Below are 21,177 nucleotides of genomic sequence, written 5' to 3'. Positions count from 1 at the left end.
ATGTAAAAAAGGGAAGGGAAAGCTGATCTAAAATTGATCTCCTGTTCTCTAGAGGCCATGCAGTTCCCTCCTCAGGCACCTGAGACAAACATGAATAGCTGTGCTTCCTATGTAATGAAAACATCATCTGTTTTCTTCTAAGGCTTAGATTTTAACATTTGTTTCCTTCAGCATGCGGGGCTTGCTCTGATCAAATTCCAAAATGTCAGGAAGGAGAAATGCTTGTTGTAGACAGCAACACTACAGATAGATGTTGTCCTGCATATCAGTGTGGTAGGTTGACTTCATTATTTTTCTTCAGACTTCATTTACGGTAGCAGAGATACTGCTTTGAATTTCACCCTCATAAATGTCCAGTGTTAAATAGGTTAGATTCTATGCACACCTGGAGCGGGATATCTAATCTCTGATCTATGGCCAAGCATGCACTCTTTATTGTTGAATACTTCATGTTCATGAGACAATATTGAAACATCTGTCTCATGACCAGATATGGATAATTCCTGACACATAGTACCGGAGATTAATCGGGATTAGCCCTATGAATTTCAAAACTAGTTCAAATATATCAATGTTAAGAGCAATTATATTGCATATTTTTATTACATGTTACATAACATTGCATTTGTGGTCACCAATTTTACATGCTAGGTGCTCTCTTGAGTATTTAATAAGTGAGCTTTCTACTTCCTATTATTTCATGTTTCTCTGTATCAAAAATTTATTCAGAACCACGAGCTGATTGCATTTTCTTTACCTTGGTTTTAGTTTGTGAAATTTATCGCTGTCCAGATTTCAAATGTGTGTTGGGGATGTCTTTGGTAGAAGTATGGAGTCCAGAAAAGTGCTGCCCATATCGTACATGTGGTAAAGTATTCAGTTTTCAGTCCAAATAAGCTGACAAGATATGTGGTGTCTTAGTGTGAAGGCTACCGCGTTGTCCAAGATATGGAGTGTGGTTCTGCACTGTAACACAGTATAGTATTATACTTACCCAGGGAGCAGGCCATTTTGAGGATGTCTCCCACAGACACCTGCTGATGAGCAGATGGAATAGAGTATCTACGAAGGAATCTCTTACTATCTGTGAACTTTTCTGTCTATGGAGAGACCATAAAATGATGCTACATACTTGCAGAGCAGAGCAATTTGGGGGAACTTCCAGTATTAACAGTTTACTCTTTATGTTTAGGATGCATAAATAACGTATTAAAAGTTTTAAAATTGTAAGTAGATGTTTTAATACTTTAAAAAAAAATTCTTGTACAGTGTTACTGCACCCAACAAATAGATTGCTTGCAAACTTCTATAACACCTTCTTATGAGCATCTACATGTCTATAGCATTTTACTCATTCCTGTAACAGACCTCTAACGTACTTAATACTTCTTACCCTTTATACAAATACCTTAAATATGAAGTGGGATCTGTTACCCGCTTGATCACTGAGTTATGCAAAGGTTGCTTACCAAGGTGGCATGATATCACCTTTATCTACAAAATGTCTCGATCTCGATTCTCTGTTGTCTGGTACCTGATATAATAATTTACATCAGGTGTCACTTTGCCAGGGCAAAGTGAGTAGATGTCGGACTGTTCATAATGGTTGATAACAGCAGGCTTATATGGAAGTTTGCCATTACAGGGAGAATGTAGTCTGTGAAATTAGGATTGGAATTCAGGGTGGAACAGAAAATTTACTACAGTTTTGTACCCAGATCATGAGACATGATCTGTACTGATCATTTGGGAAATGGGGTTTCTGATCATTGACACTGTTTTCATCTGAGTGTCAAGATAGTGTTCTGAATCATAACTTCTGTTGTGCTTTGTTTTAGAATGTGCATGTGACACAATCCCTAAACCTGAGTGCAAACTGGTATGGAACTCTTCTGATTAAAATATATTATTTTATCATTTTCTCATTGAAACCTATTTAAGATGTCAGGGAAGTGTTAACTTTTTTGTCTTTTCCTCTTTTAAAATTGCTTTAGAGCAGTGATTCCCATGAGATCCTTGCCAGGGGGTCGTGAGTTGGGAAGGGGGGGTCACACAGTGTTAGCACTGCTGGTGTACAAACATGATTCTCAAGTTAAACCCAAAGATTTCAAATAGAAATTCACAGTGTCAAAAGTATTCTGACCTGTTGTGGCTTTTCTGAGTTCTCTGCAACAGAAGAATTGCTCTAATTATTTTTCTGTGGCCATAAAGAGAGTGAACATGGTCTTAGAGCTGACATTTTCCAAGGGTCTAACAAAGTTGGGAACCACTGCTTTAGAGCATATATATAGATAACTATTGTATAATATAGGTAAAATATTAGTTGTGAACACTTAAGTTATTAGAAACACATTTTAAAACCCACAACAAAAATATCCTGCACACTAAAATAACTAGGAAATATTAATTTGCTTTTTCTCTTGTAGGACCAAACCCTGCCTTGAAATGTACATAACAGGAACTGCATGTATGCATCCAGGCAGGGTTTGGATTTTAATCTGCCAGAATCAAACATTTAAATAATGAGTAATTTTTAATATTATCCTGTCACAATTAGTATATTAAGTAGGCCTGCACAAAGCAGCTAGTATTCGTTTCAGATTTGGATTTGGCAGATTCGGAGGACGGTGATTCAATTCGGTGATTCAAATCACTATCCCAAATTGATTCGGCTGAATCTGCTTTCGAGATTTGCCTGCTGCTGAATTGGCCAAATCTCCGAATCGGACAGGCTGCATCCCCTGCCTGCTCTCCCAGCCCCATCAATGGCTGCCCTGCCTGGTCCCCAGCTCCTGGCTCTTTTTATTTTTTTTGAAGAGCCCCCGACCCACCCCGTGTTGCATGGGGTGCTCTACAACAAGCCCCCAGATGCCTCAGTGGCTGCTGCAATAACTGGTGAGTACGTGGCTTTTTTTAAAGAGCCAGAAGCTGGAGCTGGGCGGGGCAGCCACGGGGGGCGGGGTCTGGGAGAGTGGTTGGGGGACACTCAGAGGGGCTGGGGGAGCAGACAGGGGATGGGACCTGGTGGGGGTCCCCCCATGGTCCCCTCCTGCCTCCTCCAGCCACTGCTCCTCCACCCCCTACTTACCAGCACAGAGTCTGGGTCCAGCTCCTTGCAGAATTGAGTGGGGACTGCCCAAACCTCTGAAGGTCTCCGAATCTTTTCTGAATTGATTTGGAGAGCTTCTAATCAATTTGGGCCTTTTTACTGGTCTGATTTGATTCGGATTTGGATATCGGGCTGCCAAATCTGGCAAAATATCCTCCAAATTGAATCAGCACCTGAAGCTTCACACAGCCCTAATAATAAGATATCCCTGATAAAATGTCACAGTGATTTTAAAACATATGTAAAAAGTAATGATGGAAGACAAAATCCAGGAAAACAATGAGGCATGTGCTGAGTCATGGTCCAAGCACTGAAAATGTATTATTTTTGGGAAATATCAAAAACAAATCTAATTTGACATTTAAACTGATTGAAGATCATTTCAGACTGGACATATGGAAGAGCTTCCTTAAAAGTCAAGTGCCTAAGGTCTGGAACAGGCTCCCCCCAGAGGTGGTACCCACCCTGGCAATCTTCAAAAGGCATCTTGACACTCACATTGTTGGGGTCATCTGACCCCAGCAGTCTTTCCTGCCTGAGTGCAGTGGGGCTGGACCTGATGATCTTGTAAGGTCCTTTCCAGCCCCTAACATCTATGAATTTTAGTGTAATAGTAAATGATAGCAATACCAGCTTCTATATGATACTTTTCACCTTAGATTTTGAACTGTTTTACAAAGAATTAGTGTATCTCCATTTTACCACTGAAGGCATGAGGAACAGGGAGTAACTTGCATAAAGTCACAGGCTAGAATATAGAACCCAGGTCTCATGAGCAACAGACTAGTGCTCTATCTATGAAGACCTTCTGTCTCCCTAAGAATTGCCTTTCCATTAAATATGATCTTCTAACCAGTTAGAAAAGGCAGACAATAAGGGAAAATCCTTTCTTTTTGATGGTAGGTTCTTAGCAGAGTGTGCAGGGGTAGGAGGTAGGGATTTTGTATTTTGGCCTTGACCTGCTATAGTTTTTCCATGTCAGTTTCAAACCTCTCCTGTAGTATGCTCTTTTGGCACCAATCATTATTCTAGTTTCTAAGCTGCAAATGTATTTCCATTAAGTTTTAGATACTAAATCGATTTTCAGTTGAAAGTGACAACTTTCATCCCAAACTAGGCTTTTAGGAGTTAAAGACTATTGTATTAACTGTTCTACTCAACCCTTAACACTGGGGCTTGTCATTTGTTTGTGATATCATTTTGCCTCTTTTCCTTTTGTATGACCAGGGGGAGAAAATGCAGATAGATGAACAGTTCCAGAACAGCACAAAAAATGTCTGCAACTGTGTTATGTACAAATGTGGTAAGTAGGAAAATAGTTTTGTTCAAAGACATGTCCCTTCAGTTCCCAAGGGCAGTTTCGTTAAGGTTGACAATATGTTCACCTCTGAAGCATTGCTTTGAATTACAAATAAGCTAGGGAGGCAAAGCCCAGGAAAATCAGTATAGTTGGCAGTACCCCTTACTAACCATACAGTTGAGTACAGTTTCCCCCTTCATAATGGGTATTCCCACAGCAGGAGAGCAAAGCAGGGAAATTGAGATATGGTCTGAAGGAAGTGGAAGATGCTGATGAAACAGTATGTTTCCCCTTATTGGGTCCATTCCTGGACAGTGCTCAGCACTATGACCCCACTCTGGCAAAGCATTAAAGTACCTGCTTAACCTAGAGGTCTGAGTACTCCCAGGGGGCTGGCAGGCATTCACTTAATGGTGCAATGATATCTTATCCCTGATTCCAACAGCTGCATCCCCTGTCATGCACATGTGGCATGGCAGGAGGCATCACTGTTGGAATTGAGGATCAGATCCCAATTTTGTCATTGCCAGCACAGAGCCTGGGGCACAAGGGGAGCTGATCAACTTCTCCTGCCTGGCAGCTGCAAAACCAAGGGCTCAGATCAGAGAACTTCTCCCTGATCCCAGGGGGTACCAGTGGATATTTAAAAACTGTGTGTGTAGCTTGCCTACACTTCAGGTTTTTTTGAAGGTTTTGGTGTGGCCAGGGCCTTCAAAAAGCCTGTGTGCAGCTAAGACCCTGTGGAGCAAGGTAGTCAACCAGCTGGCTCACAGGGATCTCTAGGGCTTTCTACGATCTGGCATTTTAAATTGCCTTTCCTGCAGGGGCTGCTGGGCAAGGCAGGGAAGGCTGATGAGTGTGCGGGTTGCCAAAATCTGAGTGAGGGAGCCCCTGGGCTGCCCCTGCCAGGAAAATCTTTCAAGCCACTGCCCTGGCAGCCCATTTTCAGCATCAGGGCCAGGACTGCCCTGCCCTACTCCCATACCAACATTGACAGTGAGCTGATTGTCAGCATTTGGATAGGAAGTGCTACATGTTCAACTTGTGATGCCATATAAACGAGCTACAAAGACATTCTGCATATTCTGTGGAATATCTGTATGGCTGGCTTGCCTCTTTGTGGTGCCATATGTTGGCTGCACACTTAGCTATGTTGGTATTCATGGTGTGACTAACATGTTAATTCTGCCACAAATGTAATGTGCGCCCAGGGCCCCAGTGACCTATTATGAGACCATGGAGGAGTTGCAAGTTAAGTGCATGCTTAAGGACCTTGCCAAGTCAAGACTAGAAAGTTCAACACCATGCCCTAGAGCATTCAGAAAAATGCAAATTGGAACTAAAGAAACATTGTAAACTACTGTTGGTTTGAGGAGCAGTCATTTACATTCAGCGTCCACTTAGCCTCTTCCTTCTGCAGGGTTGCAGGTATGTGCTGGTTAGGGTGCAGCCAATGTCAGGTGCACATGTTGCTATTCCTGCTCTAGGAGCCTAAAAAGACTGCATAAGCAAAGCACAGTTGTCCATATGAAACACAGCAATCTACTGGATTGCCATGGTTGATTCCCATGGGTCTGCAATGTGCAAAATGTGAAATGTTCTAGATAGGCCTCCACACTCTTATGCTGTGTCCTGATAAGATTGTTTTTCAGAAATTCTCCTCCACCTATGCAGCTTTTAATGATTTTACCTTTTACTCAGATATATCTGAACACAGGTACAGAAGGTCTTCTGCTTACCATCGTTTGGAAGGTCCAACAAGTAGAATATTCTATCCTTGTCTATATTTTATGCATTGTTATGTTATGAACAACTTTGGGGCTATAATATATAATAGAAGGAAGGCAGGGTAGATTTGCACCTTATGTGTAACCTTATACTTTGGTTAGTCTATAAGGTGCAAATTCTACCTTGTCTTCTTTTGACTTCAGACTAACATGACTAACTATGTCTTTGCTCTAATGTATCTTCCCTACCACCAGCCTTCCCTACCATCACTACTACTGCTTAGGAACCCTTATCATGGATCAGGACCACATTATATTTTATATAATAAAACATAGTAAGGTTGTGGAACTGGATCCTCAGCTCTTATAAACTGGCATTGCTACGTTGCTGTTGGTGGAACTGTGCCGATTTCCTTCACATGAGGATCAGACCTCATGTGAAGTCATTCTTTCTAGGAGGCGTGTATTACTTTTTTATCCATGTTACATACCAAGAAGTATTTCATTTTACATAGGTGTAATCCAGAAGTGGTTCAGCTGTTTGTCATTCATTCTGTATTCTCTTGCAGTGAGAGATAAAGTGTGTCTGAGCAGTGAGAGAGGTGTACTGCGTCCTGGCCAGACAATTGTGGAATACACATCAGATGGCATTTGCCATACTTTTCATTGCACAGATCTGATTGATCCTTCTACCAGCTACTATTTGATAAATACTTCTTTGATAGACTGTGCAGTCAACTGTAAAGCTGTAAGATGTTTTGAATTTTAGACATTCATATTTTGCTTAGCAGTCTTGATTAAATCATGTGTTTTTATTAGGTAGATTATATTCAAAAGTGCAGGATGATTAGAGTCATTTTATGCTTTCTTTAATGATATACTGTAGCCTTTCTGATTAAAGCTGGGTATTTTTTTCATAGTAATGTTAGCCCAGTGTCAAATTCAGGCACCCTCTGGTATTTCTTCCTATTAATGTCAACAAGTTGGCCTTCTTTTATGTTGCTCATCCTAGGCCCATGCAGCACTTCACACTGCAGATTAACCACAAATCACTGCAGAAATAACCACGTAATACAAGGAGAGAGGAAGCTGTGGCTGTCCTAATCATGGAATAAGTGTGTAGCCTTACCTGAGAACAGTGACATATTTATTCCTGGAAAACATGGAGTATCCCTGCTGTAGATTATGACTGGGTGATCCTCCACTTTAGATCTGAACTTCTGGGTTCACAGCTGCTTATATAGTAATTTGTTTTGACCCATTATAGATACAATTTGAAAACTGAGACCAGGATTGGGGCCTCTCTGAGTTCAGTGGCACTCCAAAATGAGTCCTACCTTTGGTTTTGAAACCTCCAGAATCAACATGCAACACTTAGGACTGTATTACGTGTTACATGTAAGACGTGATTAACCAGTTAATTACGACTTAAGGTGTGAAACTGACACACATTCAATCAATTAGCGGCATGATAAAATGAAGAATAAGCCACAAAGTTATTCCCCACAAAATGTGTAATGACTGTGTCTGGTTCCTATCATGCCATTAATTGAACTTGTGGCTAGGAGCTGCATCAGCTGATGGGGCTTCTGGCAATGGAAGCACATGGTACTCCCCCCATGGATGGCAGCCTGCAGTTGAGCCAGGCTCCAAGCCATGGGGACAGACCATTCTCTCATGCAGTTAGCAGTCCCATCAGCTGACCTGAGCTCCCGACCTCAGGAGCACATGGTGTGATCCCACGGCTGGGAGTGCTGTTCAACTGAAGGAAATTCAAGCTGTGGGAATGCATGGTGCATTCCTGAAGTTGGGATCTCCATCAGCTGTCAGGGTTCCCAGTTGCAGGAGCTTGCTACTTGCCAGTTTAGGGGGAGCCTAGAACTGTGATACCAGGCTTCTCTCTGCACTGACAATAAGGTGTGATGGGATCTGGTGCATGATCCCACAGTTGTGCCTCCTGCCATGCACTTGTGGTGTGGCAGGAAGCATGGTTGTGTGAATTGCATATCAGATTCCACCATGGCTTCACTTGTGCATTTGGCCAGGACCTTAGATGCTGCAGTGACTACAATATAAATCCTTAGAGAGCACATAGAACCCTCCATTTCCATTTCACCCTCTATGATGTATACTCCAGCTCATGTGTGTGTACACAAAGGTAAAAGCACCAACCAGAACTCAGCCCTAAGTGAATAAATACAAAAATCACCTGATTGGCAGTCCTGAAAAATGTTTTTTATAAAGCTAAACAAAAACCTGTCACCTTGTTTCTCTGCAAAGTACTGTGAATTAATCACAACTATGCCTTTTTATAGATTAGTTTATGGATTAGTACATGTTTACTCGTGTAATATATTGGGATTCAAAAGTTCAGTGATGGTTGGGTTAATTTTCACACGTGATCTAAGAACTGGCAGGTGCCCAAGTCATCACTCAAAATCATAGCTTCTTCTATGGGTAGCAATGAGAAGTGAATTAAAGTCAATAAAATCTCAGAAAGCTAAGTGCTTATTTAAATATTAACACCAACCTAACAAAAATCTAATTTATGCCACTAACATGATTCCAAGCTATTAAAAGCAATGATCAGTAACCTATATGAGAGGACTAACATGCTTGATTTTGGCAGAACCAAGTATATGTGCCTCCAAAAGATTTAACAACGTGCTGTGGTAGCTGTAAGAATGTGTCTTGTCTCCACACTTTCAGCAATGGGACAGTCTCCAGTTTTAAGGTAGGTTATATTGAAAAATATTGAGAAGTGACCCAAAATCTAGCTGTTTATGCCTTGTCATAGCCCATGAAAATGAGTGTTTTTGCCGTAATTAGTGAATCCCTAGTTGATGCGAACAGATTATTATCTGATCTCAATTTTTAGAATATAATTTTGTTCTTCAAAAATTGTATCACAACTGTAGTAAGTGCTTTTGCATTAAGCTAAGATTGTGTTTAACTCAGATAGGATTGTGCTTTATTACAAAAAGTAAAACTATAATTTTTCTAGAAGTAATACTTTTTCTGAAGCTCTGATCTGGATGGTGATGATGATGTTTTACAATTTTTGCACAGCCTGGTACTATTTGGATTGCGAACTGTGTCAGATATGAATGCACAAACACAGCAGTAGGACCGGTGTTAGTTACATCTTTGGTCAGCTGCCCACCATTTAATGAAACTGAATGTGTGAAGGTCAGTGTTTTATAGATTGTTTACCTCATTGTTTTGGTTGAAATCCTGACATTTCAAAGAGTTTTCAATCATTCCAAGGAGAGAAAAGTAAGAGTTTACTGGACAACCTCCCCATTAGCTCGGGTTGGGGACACAGACACACATACACACAGACACACACACACACCCTCCTGAGCTACACAGCTGCTGAGGCTATTCCCCATCCTCATAGAATACGTTCCCCTTTCAAGTATGGTTGTAATGCCAAATTTACTCTGATGAAACTGTTCAAACCTGTATTCACTTTTGGATTGGAGTACCCCTTTCTAACTGACTTGTTGTGTATAGCAACTGGGATTATCAGAACAATGGGTAATTTAGGCTGACTATAAAGACAGTTTTCTAGTAGGAAAATATACGAGGCTATGGAATAGTTTTGGAGTTGATGTGATGAAAGTTCCTTTGGTCTGAACTTGTAAAACTACACAGAGCCAAGTACCAGACCATAAACTGTAGGAAACAATCCCATATTTTTCTCTAAGTTCTGTGTTAGGGTGTAAATGGGAGAACACTTCCCTGGATATGTGATGTAATTAAAATGGGCCTCTTCTTAAGGCATTTTTTAATGAGAGTGAACTCAAAATTGGATATTTTGACCATAAACAAAGGATCCCACTGTGGAATCTAAATGACCATTGATCTGTCCTCATCTGTGTATCATAGATACCACTGTGCTCACTAGTGTTGATTGGCCTATGAACAGATTGTATTAACAAATGTAAATTAGGCTTTTAAAACCATACCCAGGTTAACATATTGTATCATCTCATCGATAGTCATGTGGATTCTTACAAAAGTACGTGAGATTGGAATATGGATTTAAATTTCTGAGTTTACCTACAGTATGATTGGGATGTGGGAGCTAATACTAAGAAATTATTAATGTGTTTTTTGTTCTTTTTTATTCAGGTTGGAGGTTATGTTGTACCCTTTCTTGAGGGATGCTGCAAAACATGTGAGTGATTAATGAAACTTCAGGGCTAGGGACAGACATTCAAAAAGCTTGAGCTTGAATTGATTCAATCTTTGAAGGTTAATCTAACCTGCAAAACTTGAACCAATTTGGAGGTGGATAGACATTCCCTTTTCATTCCACAAATGCAGGCATGTGCCTGCAGTGACTGAGGCTAGAAGCTGGGGAGCGCTAGAGCAGCCCTCCCTTCTCTTCCACAGTGTGAGCTGAGGGGGAGTGTGGCCAGGACACTTTGATTAGGGACCGGTTTTAACCCCCGCCCTGGCCTTCTGTCGCAGACTTTCCCCAAGTCGCTGCTCAAGGGGCTGGAGTGTTGCCAGAGCCTGCATCTGTTGGTACTGAGCTTTTCAATCTCCATCTCCCTGCTTCTTCAGACTGTCTGCAAACTAGGTCATTTCTAACACTTTTCTCTGCCCCATCTTGAAGACTGACAGATTGTACCTGGCAGGTTGTTTGTCAGAACAAAGTTTATCAGCTCATCAAGCCCTACAAAAGAAAACATCTCTCTCATTAGTTTCAAGCTCTTCTTATCTGCAGAGTGAATTTACATTTGCAAGCCACTAGCTGTCTGCCCTTTGTTCCAATGAAACTGGAGACCCACACAGACACCTCTCAGCATTAGCTAGAGTGGGGGTAGGGCATGATTAGATGCCTGGTTCTTGTGCTGGGGTCCCTTCGGTGGGAGAGGGGCTGGAGGGGGGGGGGCCTGCTTGAGCAGCCAGAGGGGAGGGGGGAAGCCTGGCAGCTACTGCAGTCCCTCAGCCAGCCGAAGCAGAGATAGTGTTCTGGCTAGGAAGGAGAGGGGAGGGGCCAACTGAGCTGTTCTCCAGCAAACCATCTGGGATGCTGGGGGACTTTGGTTTAACTTAAACAAGGAGGGGGTCTGGAACAGACATCGCATAAACCGGTTTAACCCAGTTCAGTTAAGTCTGACACTATATTCAACCAGGTTTATATCAAACCAGTTTCAGCCATTTTCAAACTGGTGCACTGAAAGTCTGTTCTGTTACAGGTTTAACTAGTTTCTGATGTCTTAAACTAGTTTATGTGTAAAGTCTGTCCCTTGCCCATGAATTGGAAATGTCCAACTAGCATGTTGGTATAATAGGAGTAAGATAGGCTTACTATTGCATGAAGGCTTGGTTCTGGCTTCATTTGCAGTAGGAGAAAGATGGGCTTCACTAATAGAATTACAGGCTATTTTAATTGGAACAAAGGGACTTAGAGTTGAGGAGTCGGGGTGGAAAAAAGGAACTGGTGTAAGATTAGAGCCTAGCCCTCTAGTAGAAGCTGATGTTTTAATTCCACTGTCCAGTGAGCCAAGCCTTGGTTTAGTAACATTACTGTTGGATCAGATGAGACCTGAATTGGCTTTACAACACTGAATTGCATGAAATATGTCCAAATTAACCAGCAAATGAGTGGTGTTGTTTGTTTTTTAATTTTAACTTGATTCTGTTTTTGACTCCTTAAAATTAGTTCTAGCTCTTCACATGTTAGGCCCCTGAAAGACATTAATATAATGACATGATTAGTGTGATGGTCCCAGTTTGAGACCCAGGGTGGTCCCCTGCCTCATCCCAGGGATTGGGGTCTCAAACCTGAGGGCTGTCTTCTGCCCAGTCCCAAAGGTCAGGTGATTGCTGGGATGGGTCAAGGAGTGGCTCTGTCTCAAACTTCAGAACTTCCCCTGCTTGATCCTAGGGATCAGGCAGGGGGCAGCTGTGTCCCAGAACCTGGGGCTGACGCCTGCCTGATCCTGATAATCAACTGATCTTCAGGATCCAGCAAGGGGCAGCCCCTCATCCAGCACACATGCCACACATTCAATTAATGACATGACAAAGATGTTGTACATTAAATTCGGAACACCTTTGTGGCTGGTTTGCCATTTTATCATGCCAAATATTGACTGAATATTGGACATATTACAATTTATAACACAATCAACACATTAATCATGTGATAAATATAACATCTGCAAGGTTCCTGAGATTCATTTTGTATCCCAGTGAATTGATAACATTGCTTGCATTTTTTAAAACTAGTTGTAAACCACATCCTCATATCAGTAAAAAAAAAAAAAATCTTTACAATGATACGTTTATGGGGAAAATATATATTTAAAGTCACTTAATGGCTCATATGCAAATGACTAAAGAAAACAGAGATAAAAGGGCCAAATGCTGTAGAGATGAGCTGACTGTGGGAGGTAGCATGGTTTGAGAGACTGAGGTAGGACTGTGCCCAGCTCTGCTAGGCAAGTCAGTGCAGGATTCTGTCAACTCATAGTGGTAGGTTGCAATGCACAGGTAGGTCTGTTGAAATTAATTTCATTACTTGAGGAGTGAGATATTGTTGTGAGTGACATAACATGGCAGTTCAGTGCCCAGTGCAGCAGTGGTGCACAAGGCAGCAGTGGCAGTCAGGTTTCTGGCTTTGCCAGCTGGCCAGCAGCTGCAACAGCTGCTATTTTTGTACTCCCCTCTAAGTTGGTGCTCAGGGCTGCTGCCCCTGCCAGATGTGGACGTAAAGGTGCGATAGGATCTGATGTACAGTCCACACAACCGCACTTCCTGTATGGCAGGAGGCATGACTGTGGCATTAAGCATCAGATCCCATCACACTTTACTGTTGGTGCAGGGGGAGCCCAGGATCATGGTAGTGGAGCTTGCAGCTGTGGGGAGGGCAACCATGCACTCCCACAGCTGGGATTCCCAACTGTGGGAGCACATGATGTTCCCCTGTGGCTGCAAGCCAATCAGCTGACAGGACTCCCAATGGCAGGAGCTGTGGGGCTATGTGGTGCACCCCTGTGGCTGGAAGCACCATAAGCTGATGCGGCTCCCAGCCAAGGGGACACACCTGGCTAGACTGGCAATTAACGTGGTCTTAGGAACCAAACACAAAGTTAGTTATTGCACTTTTTTGTGGAGTAACTTTGTAGCTTATTCCTTGTTTCATGCCACCTTTAATTGCTTTAATGCATGGCCAGGTGACAACTTTAAGATATGACCAACTGGTTAATCGCATCTTAAGAGTAACTTGTAATAGGGGCTTTAGTTACACTAGTGATCTACTGATTGTACAACTGACCCTGAGCAAGAGTTGCAAAGAAATAGCCTTTGTCTTCTTAATCACAATCTTCTCATCTGTAATAATGGAGATAATTTTCTATGAGTGGTGTTGAAGATCACAGTACATGACAGTTTTAAATAATAATTTAGATAGTCAAAATAGTAATGTACGTATAGTATTTCGCACATACAAAGACTAAAGAAGGATTACAAAATCTAATATTCTTATAGGAGTTATTATTAGGTCACTGAACTTTAACCAGAGGAAATAAAAGACCTCATTTTACTATAGATTCTTTCATTATTTTATTATATGTTCCAGGGAACCGGGGAACTTTAATGGTTTGAACCAACAGAAACAGTTTACTCTTCAAAATAGAGAGAAAACTCATGTTAGTGATTTCTAAGATAGGAACATCTCTTTGTACCATTGGTTAAAGTTTTAAGGGACATAGGATATCTCACAATAAACATGAATATGTTTCCTTCAAAATATATAAGCATTGTTCAAAATGCTTCAGGTTTTTTTTTTAAGTCTTCTTAAACATTGTATCTCTTCCTTTATAATTACTTACTATATCATTTTAATGAAGAGTTATTATATGAGATGGTGGAGACTTGCTGGTAAAAAGGGGAAAAATCTGGTGACTTGGTATTTTATAAGATATTAGTTAAATACAGTTTATTCTAGCCTTGACTCCAGTCACAAAAGAATGTGCTTTTATCCTTTTCAACAGACGGATTCCATGTAATGACAAAATTGGCTCACATGTTCCCCATAGAGCACCATATTTGAGTCATTCATAAATGTGCACAATTATACAATATAAACGAATAATACTGCAGATATATTATAAATAATCCCATTAGAAACTATATCTGGTATAAGAGATGCACATTTCCCAGGCCTCTACATAAGCAGGTGGCATAATGGTCTAAGCAGCTCTGAAGATCATTGGTGAAGGCGGGTGAAGCTTCCATATACTCACTCCATAGATGAGAGAGACAGAGGTCTTTATGCTCTAGGGCTGGAGATTTTCTTACTAGCCTTAGCAACTGTCAATGTGCAGTCTTCCTCTCTTCTTGCACTGGGGTGACCAGCTGCCATACCAGCTACAAGGAAAGATGGGTAGCCAGCACGAGTGTTTCTCATGATTTTGTTTAAGAATTACTTTTGGGGCATAGGGGTGATTAAGGCTAATGGGAGGGAACTATATATATTTCTCCTTTATCTCTGATAAGTAGGGGAAGATAACCAAGCATTTTAGGGTCTTTTGTCCTGATTGGTCATTCTTCTTTCTGTACCTGAATTCTTTCAACGCTTGTTTCTTGTTTGAAAGCCCATGTTCTTCCTAGCTAAGTATCCTGTTAAGTCTTTCCAGCTCTCCAGCCTCCTCTGATATTATTCTTGAGTGCCCTTGTCCCTCTTATAAGTCATGGACTAGACAAACTGTCCCTCAGGACAACAAAAAATCATATTACTCTTTGTCTGTCAGGTACAATAAAATAAAATAAACTACAAAAATTAGAAACAAAAATTCAAACTTTTTTTAGTTTATGCAAAATGGATTTATTAATTCTGGGTATGATATTGCAAAACAGGATGCATCCACTAAATAATTAAATGATGTTTGAATTGTTCATATACAATGTGAAATATATATGCATATTTTTCAGGAGATAAAAATAAATATATAAAGATGCCATATATATCTGTTTATAGTTCAGACACTTACTGCATGAATCACACACCCCAATTAGAATACAAGCAATTGTAGTGATCAATAATTAGTGCATAGAAATATGTTCTGAATAAGGCCACAAATATCTTTTCTTTATTTGAAAAGCCCTGTAGTAAGAAGCCACTGTGATTTTCTCTTTGGACTTTGTACTCAAACTGTAGAGTACTGCTCAGTAATAAAATTTCCAGGAATTACACAAAAAGACTTGGGAATTTGCAAAAACAATACTTCCAACACAAAATTAGGCCCAGCACAAATTTATGGGCCTGTATTTACCTCTCATTTATAACTTTGGAAATCAGAAATAATTCATTTCCAATGGAACTGCAAATCAGGGGAAAACTAGTGTATTTAAGATGGAATAGGCCATAGCTATGCTATATCATTTCAACCAATATGTATGAGTTTCTCCTGTCCTTACTATCATTTTCTAGTAATTTTATATATTTTATATTTAATAGCTAAGTGTTTCAAGGATAATGCAATGGAATTTTGAGTTGATTTCCTCTTTTAAATTTCTGTTTTGAAAGAGGCATCAGTCTAAATATAAAATGTTGAATACTGATAGAGAGACTCTTGTTTCATGTGTAACATGCTCAATCTGTAATATTCTTACCAGGTTCTGGAATGTCATTGTTGCTCCCATTCCCTGTTAATCCAGTCATTCCTACAGCTAGTGCTAACTGTAATACAGGTACATTTTCTTGGAAATCAGTAGGAACAAGTCAACTAGCATCATTGTTGATTTCCAACAATGTACTCCCTGATAGGAGCATCAGGTCTCACATCATCAAATTGTGTTCAAAAGCTTCAATGTAGTATTAATTGCTCATTGTTCAGAATGGCTCATGTTTCTTTTTCATTGTGCACTCTATGGGCAGTGCATTGTTGTTAACCAACAATGTACTGTTGGTAGTAAGCGTTTGCATAGTATTTAGTTTTCTGCATGTGTAGAATATAGAGACTAATTGCTTTGCTTTTTAAAGCTTATTGTTAATAACACTTTAGTGCTGTTGTGTATAGATAGATAGTTCTGCTTTCAACAGCATTTGCGAAAGAAGCATCTCATATTTTCAAGCCTTTCAAAACCCACAATGTATGCTGAAAGTCACTCTCATGAATTTATCACGGGAGATAAACTATAACAAATTAATCATAGTTCTTTGCCTTACAACACATGGTATAAATGCCGTCTTTTATTGCATTAATTTTATGGAGGTATGATAGGACCTTGGTGCACAGCAAATGGTGCAAGTATATACATAGTAATCACTGGGTATGTCTACATGAGATGTTTACTGCACAATTGACTAATTAGCTGCACAGTAAACATCTTGATGTCTATACATCCACCCCTGTTAAACCAGAGTAGATTAAATCTGTGCTGCAGCAGAATAGTACTATACTATACACTTGAAAGTACAAGTACTGTTCTACTGTGAAGTAAAAAAACTCTGCAGCAGCACACATGTAGATGCTGCTCTGGCTGGCACAGGTGTACTTCAGTGCAGGGACTGCCTGCCAGCTAGTTCCTCACTAAATCACCTTCATGCCCCAGCCAGCCCCTCAGCAGCACTTTGAGTTGGGAGAAGCAGTCCCAGACTGGCAGACTGAGCTCAACATACCGTACTTCAAGGCATGCATGCAGATGCATGCCTAGCAGCAATAAACTCTGGAGCAATAATAGTACTAATAGGCATGTGTAGATGCACCCACCGAGAGGCAAAATCTCTTTTAATTTATATGGGTGTAAACCTGAAAAAATCCATTGAAATCTGCATTGTTACTCAAGTCCGTACTGCCAGTGTAATTTAAAGCAGAATTTGGACATTAATGCTTTTGTACCAGCTGTCTATGGAAGGTGCCCAAACAATGAGAAAATTCTGCTTCCGCAAAACAGAATGTACGCAAAATTAATTACATTCAGGTCCTGACATTAATGTGGTATGCTGCCACTCATATTAATGACATACATGTTAATGTCATGTTCTGTATATAGCATAAGTATAGCATATTTTCTAAGACAAAAATATGTATGCCAAGATATAAGCATTACTAAAGTCACTTGACAAGAAAACATTTTCATGCAAATATACTGCATGTAGGACTTTTTTTTCTTATGACACACTTGCACATTAGCGAGCACGAAGTATAACTACACCTGAAGATTTTCCCATCTCATGAATCGTATACAATGTAGCAACAGAAGCAGAGTGGAACAGGGCTTTTCATTCTGGCCAGGAGTTACTTCTCTGGAAAAATAAACAAGAAATGTGGTAAGATATATATTTTTAATCTGTTTAATCTTTTCTTTGTTTGTTGCCTTTGCTTGCCCTTGGAGTCATTTTGCCAAAAACTTAAAATTTGCTCTTCATTGGTCTACATGTGCTTTTATGTGCGCCTAAACTTAATGATCATTTTCCTAATATACATTAAGGCATTAAGGCAATTTAGGAACGTGTCTACACGTACACACGCTAAGGCACATTAATATAGTGTGTGGACTGACTTGAGACTAAAGTTAGTCCCAGGTCAGTTGGCATACACAGCATTAATAAGCCTTAGTGAGTCTACATGTGTGTTTAATGTGCTTATCTATTCACGCCTAAATTTGATACCTGCTTTTGCCAGTATCACCTTTAGGCACAAATAGCCTAAAATTGCCATATTTAAGGCGCATTAAGGGCATACATGTATAGACCTGCAACCTTACTGTGCCTTAAAAATGGCTAATACACCTTAAATCAGCACATGTAGATGTGCCCTTAGAGAAGCTGCATTTTCCAACACCTGTAGCAGGGGACTGGGCATACTGCTACTTTGGTTTTAGGGAACACAATTTGACTTCCATTGCCTTTGTTTCTCTGGGTCTAATAATATCTGTAAGTTAGTTTTGTGTGTTGCAGCCATGATGGTCCCAGAAATATATGAGAAGCAAGGATTTTTTGTGATCTCTTTTATTGGACTATATGGTTAAGAGAGCAATTGGTTGTCCAGTGGTTCATTTCCTGAAAGCTTATCCAATAACTCGCCAAATATACAGTTGGTCTAATAAAAGGTATCAAAAAATTCCCTGCTTCTTCTATCTTTTGTAAAAAACTCTGAACTTGTAGGAAGAAAAGTTCTATTGATATATAAGTGGACAGTTTTGGGAAGCCCTAATGTAATGGACTTTTGATTTCTCTTGTAGATCTTCATCACAATGTGGTTTCTCCACCAGGAAGAGGATCCTTTCTTTCACCAAAAGACTTTATTCTTTGCCTTCTCTAATCACCTCTTCATTTTGTCTATCTTAAATATCCTTCAATATTCAGTATTGTTACCTTAAATTATATGTAACCCTCCCTTTTTATTAAAAAAAATACAGAATTTATATTTTATTCATATGCTATGTATCTGCTTTTCTGAACAATTTTTTATTAGAGTACTAATAAAATTAGATTGAAACATTTTTTCCTGATATATTTTTCTCGCTGTATGCAACGAAGATGCAAAACTCCCTTAACCCATAGGTAGCTGGCAAGTCCTAATATCATGACCTGTCTTGATGAAATATAACCACTTGTTAATTTAATTCAGGAAATTAATTTGAATATGCAACCAACAAGTGTTTCCTAGGAATAGTTATTTAAGTTCAGCTTCTTTTTTTAACATAGATAATGTTTTCAGGGTGTCAAGTTTTGCTGTAGTTCAAGTTATGTGGATGTCTCCCTTAAATATTTGCATAGAGTAAACAATTTAGAAATATAACTGACTATATGAGAAGATAGCAAATATTGTCATTATTGCATGAAATACACAGAAAACTACACAAGACAGAACTGAAATGCAATCAACTGTTTATAGCTTTATCAAAAAAGTTTTGCTATACATGGGGGTATTCCATTTATTTTCTTCCTTTGTATCTCTTTTCTCCATAAAACATGGAGCAGTGTCATTTTCTGAAGTGTTTAGAATTTATAGCTGATATTTTTTTCAATTAATGCATGCTTTACAGGCAAGGAAGATGGGAAATTCTGTAAAAAGGTGACTGTTAGGATGACTATCCGCAAGAATGACTGCAGAAGTAATACACCAGTAAGTAAATAACTATTGTCAATTCTTATAATGAAAGGAGGGGGAAAAAACTAAGAGAGAAAAAAGTTTCATTGTTACTGGGTGCATCTACATGTGTGCTTAACTGTGCAAGTAGACTAATTTGCTGCGGAAATTTTAGTGTAAAGTTTCAAAGTTTTACATGCAATGCTATTAGATTGCAGCAAGCTAATTTTTGCTGCCATAAAACACTACTGCTGGGGACACTATTATCTTACAGTGGCAAAAATAACTGCACCTAAATGCATGTGTAAACACTGACCTGGGCATACGTTGTACCCAGGCAGCTGGGGGCCAGACCCCTGCCTGCCTCTTAGCCACACGGCTCTGCTCTTTGGCCACCCTTGTGCCCCAGTCAGTAGGGCTATGTGAAGCCTCAGTTGCTGATTCGATTCGGAGGAGATTCGGCCTGATTCAGTTGCCAAATCTCTAAATCTGAACTGAATCAGGAAATCAATAAAAAGGTCTAAATCAATTTGAAGACTCTGAATAGATTCAGAGAAGATTTGGAGATTAGGGCAGTCCCTGCTTGCTGCCACAGGGAGCTGGAACCAGGCTCTGTGCTGGTGTAAGTAGGGAGCAGGGGAAAGGAGGGATGGAGGAGAGGACCATGGGGGGACTTCTGCCAGCCCCTATCCCCTACCTGCTTCCCCAGCCCCCCGAATACTCCCTGCCTGCTCTCCCAGCCCTCTCAATGGCTGCCCTGCCTGGCCCCAGCATCCCAGCACTAAAAAAAAAAGAAAAAAAAAAAGCCCTGCACTCACTAGGTGCTTCAGTGGACATTGGGGGCTCATGGCAAAGCCCCCCCCATGCAGTGGGGGGCAGCAGAGGTCACTCTCCCACCTGGCAGGAGCCGATGAGTGTGGGGCTTTTTTCTTTTTCTTTTTTTTTTTTTTTTTAAAGTGCCAGGATGCTGGGGCCAGGGGCAGCCATTGACAGGGCTGGGAGAGTGGACAAGGGATGGGGCCTGTTCAATTTGGAGATTCGGCCAATTCGGTGGCAGCCAAATCTCCCAATTAGATTCGTTCGAATCAGTTTGGGACAGTGATTCAAATCACCTGATCAAATCACTGTCCCTTGAATTGGATAAATCCAAGGCAAATACTAACCACTTTGTACAGGCCTACCAGTCAGCCTCTCCACCGCCTTATGCCACCTCCTGAGGCCTGGGCTGACCCCTGTGCGTGCTGCCAGCACGATGAATACTTGAAGCTCAAGTGTAGAATTCCTTTTGTTGGAACTGGGTATACTACAGTATAGTCCTGTGCAGAGAAACCTGAGCTGGTTATGCATACAGAAGCAGTATAGCTGTCAGCATGGGCCTCTACCTATCCTAGTTAGCTCTGCTGAGAAGCAGGGTATATTATATCTATTAGGCCAAGGCTGCTACACTGCTTTTTGTACCTAAGCTAGCATGTTCTGGCTGTGTATCACTACACAGCACTGCATTGTTCAGTGTAGGCACACTCTGAACAATTAAATCCTAGTCTCACTGAAATCAAGAGAAGAGTTCTCATTGACCTTAGTGAGATCAAATTTAGACCTAGCTAGGAATGTCATTGAGAGCTAACCCCCCACCCCTCCCTGCTTTCCCCTCCTGAATTGGAGATTTTCAAAGGGGCCTAATATAGTTGGCCATCCAGTTTCAAGTGAATTTCAATGAGATCTGAGTGCCACACTCTTATAGACCTCTTTAAAAACCTTATGTCTAAGTCTTTTAATTTCAATGTAGTGGAAGGCAGGGTAGATACAGACTTTCATAAGATGAACCTCACTTCATCACGTGCTATGAAAGGATATGCACAAACTAGTGTATAAAATGGAGAGAATGACTTGAATACAAAGGTAGAAAGGGAGGGGGAGCATGGAGGGATCCAGTGCTGGGAGAGGCAACAAGCAAGGAAACAATATGAACAAAGGATCACA

At 40.5% G+C, this 21,177-nt stretch overlaps 1 protein-coding gene across 1 annotated transcript in view; it reads left to right on the top strand.

Moving 5' to 3' along the window:
• The window catches only part of OTOG (otogelin), a 198,821-nt gene that overhangs the window by 175,288 nt on the left and 2,356 nt on the right, over nt 1-21,177 (top strand). Inside the window, exons 46-54 of the mRNA XM_019551013.1 lie at nt 172-273; nt 769-867; nt 1,839-1,879; nt 4,337-4,412; nt 6,706-6,884; nt 8,766-8,870; nt 9,206-9,325; nt 10,274-10,319; nt 19,154-19,233. Coding sequence (XP_019406558.1) covers nt 172-273; nt 769-867; nt 1,839-1,879; nt 4,337-4,412; nt 6,706-6,884; nt 8,766-8,870; nt 9,206-9,325; nt 10,274-10,319; nt 19,154-19,233 — 848 coding nt within the window. The remainder of the gene's footprint in view (nt 1-171; nt 274-768; nt 868-1,838; nt 1,880-4,336; nt 4,413-6,705; nt 6,885-8,765; nt 8,871-9,205; nt 9,326-10,273; nt 10,320-19,153; nt 19,234-21,177) is intronic.

The sequence above is a fragment of the Crocodylus porosus genome, unplaced genomic scaffold, assembly GCF_001723895.1.
Source record: "Crocodylus porosus isolate Cpor-Errol unplaced genomic scaffold, CroPor_comp1, whole genome shotgun sequence".
NCBI lineage: Eukaryota > Metazoa > Chordata > Crocodylia > Crocodylidae > Crocodylus > Crocodylus porosus.
Note: the sequence above shows the minus strand (reverse complement) of the source record. Positions and strands in the feature narration are given on the sequence as shown.